At 36.7% G+C, this 10,606-nt stretch overlaps 1 protein-coding gene across 3 annotated transcripts in view; it reads right to left on the bottom strand.

Moving 5' to 3' along the window:
* adam22 (ADAM metallopeptidase domain 22) overlaps positions 1-9,603 on the bottom strand; it is a 75,400-nt gene extending 65,797 nt beyond the window's left edge. For all 3 annotated transcript variants that reach the window (XR_010547483.1, XM_065298632.1, XM_065298633.1), the window contains exons 1-3: positions 9,126-9,603; positions 8,697-8,857; positions 6,794-6,867 (exon numbers count right to left, since the gene is read on the bottom strand). Coding sequence is in view for 2 of the 3 variants with exons in the window: in XM_065298632.1 (XP_065154704.1) it covers positions 6,794-6,867; positions 8,697-8,857; positions 9,126-9,219 (329 nt within the window). In the remaining variant the exon portion in view is untranslated. The remainder of the gene's footprint in view (positions 1-6,793; positions 6,868-8,696; positions 8,858-9,125) is intronic.
* Positions 9,604-10,606: the final 1,003 nt, after the last annotated feature.

Consider the following 10,606-nt stretch of genomic DNA (forward strand, 5'->3'; position numbering starts at 1 on the left):
CAAACTTCAGTTGTTTCTTTTGACTTCATCTCTATCTGATCTTCCTCCATCTTCATCACAGACTCAAGGGTGCATGAAGGATATTGTTTGGTCAGATTTGTACCGTGCCTCTATCCACCAACTCATTCTCTCTTTATCTCCATCCATCCATCTCTCTCTTTCTTCCCTCTCTCACTTTCTCTCTATATCTCCACCAATCAATCTCTCTCTCTCTCTCTCTCTTTTCTTTACCTCTCTCACTGTCTCTCTCTAAGTTTGCCTAGTTATCTAAATGAGGACATACAATACAAATACACACTTTTGTCTGATAAATTAAAGATATGCTTCATCAAATGTAAATTAAGTCAGAGAAACTGTTTTATATTACTATTTCTCTTAATTCGATATAATTAAGATTAAAAGATTTGTAAATTTTCTTAAAAAAAAATCCAGATCATTTACTCACCACCATGTCATCCAAAATGTTGATGTCTTTCTTTGTTCAGTAGGGAAGAAATTATGTTTTTTGAGGAAAACATTCAAGGATTTTTTTCATTTTAATGGACTTTAATGGACCAATGCAGTTTAAAATTGCAGTCTCTAAATGATCTCAAACGACGCATAAGGGTCTTATCTAGCGAAACGATTGTCATTTTTGCGAAGGAAAATAAAAAATAAGCACTTTTAAATCACAACTTTTCTTCTTCCTCCGGCTGTGTGGCGAGCCAGCGCGGCCTTGCATAATACGTCATCATGTCAAGAGGTCACGGATGACGTATCGAAACTACGCCCCAGTGTTTACAAGTGTGGAGAAAGAAGACCGTTCCGGCGTTGTTGTATGCCGAATGATACTAATTTATGTCTTTGTGTCAGTTTATTGTTTAAAATGGTCCGCAAATGTGCATTTCATATATGTCACACGTGACCTTTCGACGTCATCATTGCGCAATTAGAGGAAGACGAGAAGTTGTGGTTTAAAAGTGCATATTTATAATATTTCTTGCAAAAATAGACAATCGTTTCGCTGGATAAGACCCTTACGCCTCGTTTGAGATCATTTAGAGTCCTTTGAAACTGCAATTTTAAACTGCATTAAAACTGTTAAGTGTTGGGGTCCATTAAAGTCCATTAAAATGAGAAAAATCCTGGAATGTTTTCCTCAAAAGACATAATTTCTTCTCGACTGAACAAAGAAAGACATTGACATTTTGAATGACACGGTGGTGAGTAAATTATCTGAATTTTTTTAAGAAAATGTACTAATCCTTTAATATGAATGAATCAACCTGGCTACCTGAATACATTACAAAAGCTAGTTTCTACTAAAACAAAAACATACACAGAATGACTATGAAATTACATAAAGACAATACTTGGGTGTTGGGATCTTCACAAACACAAACACACTTGGCAAAACGGGTACCTCAGGTGTTACTGTCACTGAAATTACACCCCATGTGTATTCACTAGAGGTGTGTTTCACGCGTGTTGAACACGGGTGACACAATGATGAATGTAAATGTTGCAGTGATGCATGAGGCCTGTGCATCAGTAGAAGTGTGCAAAATTACTTTATTAAATATATGATATGTTATGGAGCTTCAGTTAATGAAACACATACAGCTCACTTTATACAGGAATAGTGAGAGACCTGTGTCTCTGCACACTGTGTCTACTGTCTTAGATGTCACACTTGTGTTAACAGGATTTAAAAAAAGCTCATAGTAACAGATGGCAGATGACACTGGGATTCCTCTGCACTGTATTTTGCTGAACTCAGGGCTTGTGTGGAGTCACCCTTTCATGAACTGAGATGATGTTGGCATGTGAATATAATAATGATCATGTTCAGATCCATTTAATTTGACTGAAATAATTTCGATGATTGAAATGGTTCCTCCTAATAACTCCTACTAAAAAATTACTCCATGACAGAAAAAAACATATATTAAAAACTGGTATATATCAAATACTGTCAAAAGGATAAAAATAGAGACACCAGCTTTTATTATTTGTTACAGGCAGAGCTAACAGTATGATTGTGATACACAAGATCAAGGCTGTATAAAAAAAATCTCTGTTTTTCAGCCCTTTGACCATATTTGATCAGTATTTACTTATTTTCTCTGCAGTGGCATGAATGGGGATTTTTAAATGAGAGGAACCATAATATTAAGTAAGTAAAGTGGAGATAAAATGTTTCATGCAAAAAAACAATAAAAATAGTGCAAATCATTTAAAGATTTTTTAAATGTATTTTTCTTGGAAACAACATAGGTTACCTTTATAAAAATTAGACTTTCATCGGTATACATTCATGCTTTCTGACTGTGCTATTGTGGATGGCGAATGTGCGTTCATCAAAAATTATATACACGATTTGGATTTAGGGTCAATGACAAGACAAGCTTCTAAAAACGTATTAAAAAAACTTTTAAAAACATAATTTGTAATCAGGAACCTTTTTTTTTTTAAATATATTTATTCAAAAAAATGTCAGATGGTACAACCAATCATTGTCTATTTGCCAAATAAGTTTCAATGCGTTCCCTGTGTCATGCCGACTGTTTGTTTATATGATAGTGGAATTTAAAATTGTAATCCTGAAAATAGGATTTAACTAAATAGGATTTATAAAATAATAATAAAAAGTATAATTACAATTATAGACAACCTTAGCTTGCATTTAATAAAAAAAAATATTATATAAATTAATAGCTTATTAAATGATTTAGCTTAATTTTTTATTTCAAAGGGGCATTCATAGCAGTTGCACCCTTTGACTTTCTGGTTGCAACACCTGACCTCTGCAATGAATTTAAATTTAACAGACTTTTACTTGCATGCTGGTTTATGCTTTGCCTGCGATATGAAATTCATAAATATACTTTCTAAATACAATTAAAATGTGTTTGATACAAGTTTTCCTTGTTTTACAACCACCTGACATAAAAAGTGTACCAGCTTACCAATTACATTTAAGTAGCTATTTTCTTAGTATTTAAGAGAGAACCACACATTTTTCATTCATGTCACTGGATTATGTGATATCATGTTTACTGTTTATACTTGTTAACTTCTTATAAAAAGGTCCATGATTGTACTATACCTTAACATTTAAGAACATCCAAATTGTTGGATAAAAGTTTTTTAATTATGCTAACATCCCAACAACTACTAATATTTGTGAAATTTGTTTATAGGAACAGTTTCAAACATAAAATAATGCCTAAATATCTTATTTTGATTTTTTTTTATAATTTAAACACAATTTTTAACTGTTGTGTGAAACTGCAAATTTGTACAGACATTGCCCCGCCTGCCATTTTACAAAGTTTGATATACTAAACCAAAAATATGTATTTATTATTAAAAATACTGAAAATGTATTTAAACTAAATAGGTTTTATAGAATGAAGTAACACATGTCATAAATGTATCAACTTATTTTTAATAATACATAATGCCCCGGACACAAAAATATGCACGTCATGTCATTGACCCTTTAGTGCTTCATAACTGGTTTAAAGGAGTAGTGAGGATGTGATTGTTTATCTCTACAGGGTTACAGCAATACTGATTTTTATTTTTTGCCACATGGTTCGTTGTCACGACGACACAGCAAGATTGAAAAGCAGAAACCCATTTGCCCCAAAAGCTTTAATCAAACACATTCATTATTCTGAGCATGGGAGAGGGTGAAGGGGGCAGTCCAGTGTTTGTTTGTGTGTATTGGAGAGAAAATAATACACAATACTTATAAAAACTTATCCAGCAGCAATCAAATGTAGTAGGACACAGTTTCACAGTATAGTTGGTCCTGTTGTATTTATACATTAAGCATGTTGGGATGCTATGCTTATGAAAACATATATGATTATACAGATTAGAGAGAGAGAGAGAGAATTAATTGGTATCCACACTGGACACTGAGAAAGCTATCTGGACGCAGGTCAGACAAGACGAATCTGACTGCCAGCTCTCCATGGGCACAAAACAACTAACTGAACTACACAATACGTTTGTTTCTTTTTGCTATATGTAGACACACACACATAGTTCTCAGAGGGACAGAGGCGACCAAAGCCATCCAGTCAAAACCCATTGAAGCAGAACCATATACAAAGAGTAACCACAGACGGACAGACAGACAAAAGCATATACTGAAGCAAACTTTATTACTCTGTTCCAACACCAAGTAAGCTCCCTACATAGGGAACATTTAAGGCATCATAGGCATGCTCCTGGCAATTTGACTGGCTTAGCAACATACAGTACTACAGCCAAACTGTATTTAAATTGATTTTGAATCAAGTCTGCCAAGCACATCCATTGTGGTAACTTATAAGGCTCCATTTCAATTTGGATGCTATATATGTAAGCAGCAGGCAGCAAGGCGGCTCACTAAGTTTGAAAGAATGATGCAGTAAAGTTTGCAAAGTTTGAAAGATTGTAACTTATATGCAAAATGAACATCCACTTTTGTACTGTTGGTTATAATGGTTGGTGACTAAGGAGAGAGAAACATCTCCCTTTTAAAATAATTTATCTAAACAAGTGACATGTGAATGAATTTTTTGTATAACATACATACTTTACAGGACATGCACACTAGCGTTGGGGGTAACGTATTACAAGTAACGTGGATTACGTAATAATATTACTTTTCTAAAGAACACATTTTTATGTACTGAATTAAACTAAACGTAGTCGCATGATGCACTCTATGCATACATTTCTGTTTGTGAACTGTTTGAGTCAAAAACTGAGACGGCAGGCCAGAGCTCGACATTTTTGTGATGAAATATGCAATTTCTGAAATGCAGAATTTTTCAGTCATAAAAAACACCTGCAAGGCCTGAAAGAGATCAAGCCTCAGCCAAGAAAAAGTAACGCAAAAGAAACTAAAAAGTAACTTAAGCATTACTTTCCATGAAAAGTAACTAAGTAACGCAATTAGTTACTTTTTTTGGGGAGTAACTTAATATTGTAATGCATTACTTTTAAAAGTAACTTTCCCCAACACTAATGTACACAATGATGAAAGCCTCAACACTTTCACGGCACACATGCATTCGCATACACACAAACACACACAGACCCACACAGTTCATTCACAAGAGACTGACATACTCAGATTTCTTCACAAAGATGTTGTTATTGGAAACACAAACAGGCTTATAGAGGAAACTGAAATATTCATGACACATTATTATAATGCCATAAAATCTGCTGACTCTGTCTTTAACAGGGTTAAAGTACAAGGGCAGTGGTCGTAAAAGTAAGAGTTAATGGATTATAATTTTATGATGAATCTGAAGAGTCATGGTTATTACTATAGGTATTGATGCTGACCCAAGTGGATAAGTCACAAAAACTATTCAAAGCGTCAATATCGAAAACAACAAGCTTGGAATTTTCTTATGAAACATAAAGAACATGTCTGGGTCATATTTGAAGAGCTTTATTCCATTCCATAAAGTAATAATACATCACGGTAGTACTGCATACCATATACTGTCAAAAGGGTCCCAAGATGTCACTAATATGCACTCTTTAGGTGAACTTTTTGAAAGGGTTCCACCCAAGTGACAGCTAAGGATTATTTTTTACCATTTTTTCTGAAAGTGAATGTTTATGTGAGATCAGGGTTCCCACACCTTAGTTAACTTCAAATTCAAGGACCTTTCAAGGACTTTCCAGGTCCAATACCCTCAAATTCAAGGACTAAATGTGGGGACACATTTCAAGTGAGAGCAAGGTTACATCGTGTTAGCTTTTAAGATACATTGTTACAGTTCCCTTTAGAGGGAACTCGCGCTGCATCACTGTGGTGACACTTTGGGGACGCCTACAGGGGTAAGTGCGTCTGAATGTGTATGTCAAATTCAACCAATGGTGAGGCTTAACGACAAAGATAGGGTGACTCGGGAGCCAGGAAGTATATCCTTATCTGAAATATTGCCAAAGACGACGTTACAGGGAAGCAGGAAGTATGGCAAGGGAGACACAGCGTCTCGTTCTCAGGGAACAACAGTTACATACGTAACCAAAGACGTTTTCATGTGCCAAACACAACTATCCAAAAAAACATTTTGGTATGAATCAACATTCGCATACAGAAGATATAAGCATTTAAAGCGAACAGTTTAGCACGTGTGCTTAAAAAGTCTAGAATTTTTATGATATTATCCTACACTACACAGGGAACAGAAAACTTCTTGCAAAAAATAGATTCAAGCACTTTCAATGACCTGTATCTATGTATGTATATTTTCAAAAACATCCCAGGGCAGGGCCTTGAATTTTTTCACCCAGATTCACAAACTTTCAAGGATTTCAAGGACCCGTGGGAACCCTGCACTCATGATGGCTGAGAAACCACCAAATTAGTAAATGATTAAAATCATGCACCTCATTTTTAAACTACAGCAATATAAAAAGCCCACAACAATCCAAACCCAACTAAAGCACTGCAGATTAGAACAGGCACTCCAAAACATACAAAAGCTTATAATATAGGAAATCCTGACATAGAGACAGGTGCAGATGCCTTGATCGATAGAGTGGTCAGGTCTTTCCCAATCCTTCAGCATAAATCTACAGCCATTATGATGCTGCAGTCCATCAGCAGCAACATAAAACCTTTCGCAAATAGATCTGATGTGCATTAGTCATACCTGACACATCTCAGTAGCAGACACGGTGTGTTTCACCAGTGCAGTGCAGTACTTTAAAGCTGTATTTTAACATGACAGAACCAACAAAGTAGCTTCAAACCCAACTGTGTGAAGGCATGAGAGTCGGTACTCACTGGTTCAGTTCGACATCTAAAACGAAGGTCTTCCCGAAAGCTTGCACCTGAAAGCTAGCCTGGGCCACGTGGTTCTGCAAGAGACAAAAGAAGATACGATCAGGTCATTTTCATATCTCAATGCCACACATGAGCTGAGACAATAAAAACTGCAAAATTAGAACATGTTTGGTGTTTCGGGAGATGTGCTAATTGGTTTTTTATTCAACATGGGTCGGGTAGGCTGTGCTTTAGAACTGGTGGCAGTGTGTGTGTGTATGTGTTAGATGACGGTTAATTCACTGCCTGCTTGGGACCCATATGGCCAGGGCCGTGTAACACCCCCTCAGGGGAGAATGGCGCTTTGGCTTGCAATGCATTGTTCTCATTGCTTGTGACTGAATATGTGTTTGTAGGGGAGACGTGGCAAAAATAGAAGCACACGAGGGAGTTAAGGGGGTCCAACACCCCCAAGGGAACACACCTCTCCCTCAACCAGCAATGCAGTTATCAATAAAAAGGAGGAAAATGAAGGGGTGGAAGAAATAGGGAGGTGGGATCCACTAAACATCACCCATGAATGACCCCCTGAATAATGCTGAGACACACTCACATCCATCCTTTTTAATTTGGATGAGAGTGTGTGTGTTACATGGAAACACAATGCACACACACACATCCACACAAGCATGCACAAGAGAAGGTATGAATGTGTAATGTGAGAGATGCTGTCTGCCCAGTACTACTTTGGTATCATTGATTGCAGTTTCATCATATCATTGTCCTAAAACGTTTTTTTTGTGTGTGTGCATTTTGTGTTAAATAAAGAAAATCTAAAATTAGCGAGATAAGAGATGCCCCTCATTATTTTCTAGAATCAAATACTATCCATAAAAAACTTTTAATGATCTGCTTTGAGATCATATACAGTAAACAAAATAAATAGTTATGTTTGTTTTCTAGTTGGTCAATTTGGGGAATAAAATCAAAATGTATTTCATTATTTATGCCTCCAATCTCATTTCTTATCTACCAACACATATCACCCTATTTAGCACTCCAATAATTAAATCAATACTATGCATTGGCATAATGAATGTGCTTGAATCATATAGACATCAGCTGCAACGTCAGACAAAGGGTTAAGCCTACATGTGCACACGCACACCACACAGACAGCCTGAAGCACAAAACAGCGACATTGGGACACGTGTACAGACATTTAAAACAGCCAAAGAGACTTGATACATTAACAAGGCCATGCATGGGCTGTTGCCAGTCTGCCTTAAAAAAAATTCAGGTGCAAAGATAAGACCCACATGCAAAAACCTAAGCAGTCAGGACATGAAAAATATAACACATTTTTGCAGTTATATTACAATTCAAAAGGTCTGATCTATTAGCCAGGCAAAGCAAGAACAAAAAAAGCACGGTGATTACGCCATAATAGCATTATACAGTCATCCGAAGAACCAAATGCATTGCTTTTCTTTTATCAGCATGGCCCAGGTTTGAATTCCTGATCCAGTGCTGAATAATGGGATATCAGATCTGCCCTTTGACAACAAATCCAATACAAATGTGGCATATAATAATGCAAAAAGAAGAATATTGCTTTTGGTTGAGAATAATTCATCACATGTGCTGATCATTTTTTCCTTTGTGTTTCCAAGGAAGTGATGCCAGTGAGAGGCCTACAGTATACATCAGCATCTTTTACACAAATGTGCTGTTCTGGTACATTATTTCACCCTCATATGATACGAACTGCTTTTACAGCTCTTTTAAACCAGCTAGAGTCTGACAAAAAATAAAAGAGAGTAGCTTACATGAGAAAAACATAAACATGAGCGCCCGTCTCCAATAGCAACGGGAGGAGAGAACAGACACGCGTATCACACCAGAACACGAGAAAAAAACACACCTGTTTACTGTCAGTGCTTATTTTGACCCGAGTGTTTAGTACATCATGAGCTGCCTGACTGTCTCCGTCCATTCGGTAGACCAACCGGACCGGTACCGTGTTCTCTATCCCGAGGAACCTGCCGTCATCACGCCGAGCCCTCGTCTCTACCAAGGCGTCTCCTAGAATAATAAATAAACACGGTGTTTTTTGACACAACTACACATATAGGTTAATGTTTGTATATATAAGTGGGCCTATATTATGATATTCAATCATGTAAAATAATAAATTACGCATCAACGTGCTTTTACAATACCAAGCATATTTTAAATGTTTACATCTTCTAACACTAATGCAATTTAGACAAAATGCTGTAATAATGCCACATTAAAATACATTATACACTGTTATTTTGTGATAGCAAACAAAACAAAAATAGACCCTCACCATATTGAGGCAGTGAGATGCTGGCATGTATCTCAGAGCTCATCACCGCTACGTAGAGGCACAGAAAGGAAATCCCAAAACGTAGAGCCATCATGCCCACATCAGTTCGGTGCAGAAATCTTAGTGAATCATATAAATCCCAATTTATATCAGATATCCGAGCTATATCCTTAAAAATACGCTATTTTCGTTCTCCCTCAGGAAGGCACACGCATCCTCTCGCGCTGGTTGCCATTAGTGACGCGCGAGCAGCCTCTGCATCGAGACGCGGGATGCGCGAGCAGCGGGTACAAGACCGGACGAGGGCGGAAGAAGTGAAATCTCTCCGAGCAAAGAAAGCCTCCACCCGTTCAGAAAGACATCAATATCTAGCCGCCTCACTGCAGAAAAGCCTCATAAATATACATGAGCCAATTGCAAGCAGGGATGACGGGTAGTGTAGTGCGCGCGCGAGCTCGCTACACCTGCTGTTACCTTCTGCGCCAAGCAGATCACGTGACCCCGTGATTGACATTTGGATCATGGAGCACAGTGAAAGTGAAATAGTGGGAGGAATTTACTGTTTGACACTGGTTTTTTAGATGGATTCACCAAAGTACGCAATTATTCACATAACATTTAATAACAAGGGGTTTAATAATAACGCTTAATGCAGTAGTTGCATTACATTTGGCCATAAAGTAGACATCTTGTTTACTAGAGTAAATTAAAATGCTGCGCTGTCTGCAGAGGTAATGGGAGTTAATTTGCTTAACCTGCATGAATAAAAGTTTTTTTTTTTTTTAAATAACATGATACAGTAGCCAGTCAAAACAAAGTCCATCATGTTCATTTTTAAAAACACATTTTTTAAACATACTTCAATTTTATGCATCACACATTGATATTAGATTCCTTTCCCTAATATTATGCATAATGATTATTTGAAAGAAAATGTCAATTTAACACATTAATACCTTATATAATATGTGACGTCACTTCTGTTAATGATGCCAGGCACACAGTTAACAATGCACACACTGCGACAACAACCTCTGGCCAGTTGTCTACTCTTTATGTATTTGCCTTTCAGTTATTCAGCAAAACAACTTTAATGACATTTCTAGTATAATACAAACAAGTGTTAAAGAGTTCATAACAACTGGGTTTTGATGACAGATTAATTTCATAATAATATTAAGGAAAAAAATTATGACTACTGTTACGTGTAAACACAACTTAAAGAGAACACACTTACCAACTAACTTGCTGATATGATCTTTGGTCGACCCATGAGCCACTTAGAGTCTAACTTTGCGTAATCATTTGTATAATGGATTTTTTCTCCTCCGCATTTATATTGAATTAGTTAATTGGACCTTGAAATACTGGGGATGGAAAATGTATCTGCTTACTGTGGAGAAAGTAGATGAGTGCGTCTGTCCCATATAGATCTTATGAGGAGAACCTCTTTGGGGTAGGCCTAAGTTTATAACATAAGT

Source organism: Paramisgurnus dabryanus, chromosome 13 (assembly GCF_030506205.2).
Source record: "Paramisgurnus dabryanus chromosome 13, PD_genome_1.1, whole genome shotgun sequence".
NCBI classification, from domain to species: Eukaryota; Metazoa; Chordata; class Actinopteri; order Cypriniformes; family Cobitidae; genus Paramisgurnus; species Paramisgurnus dabryanus.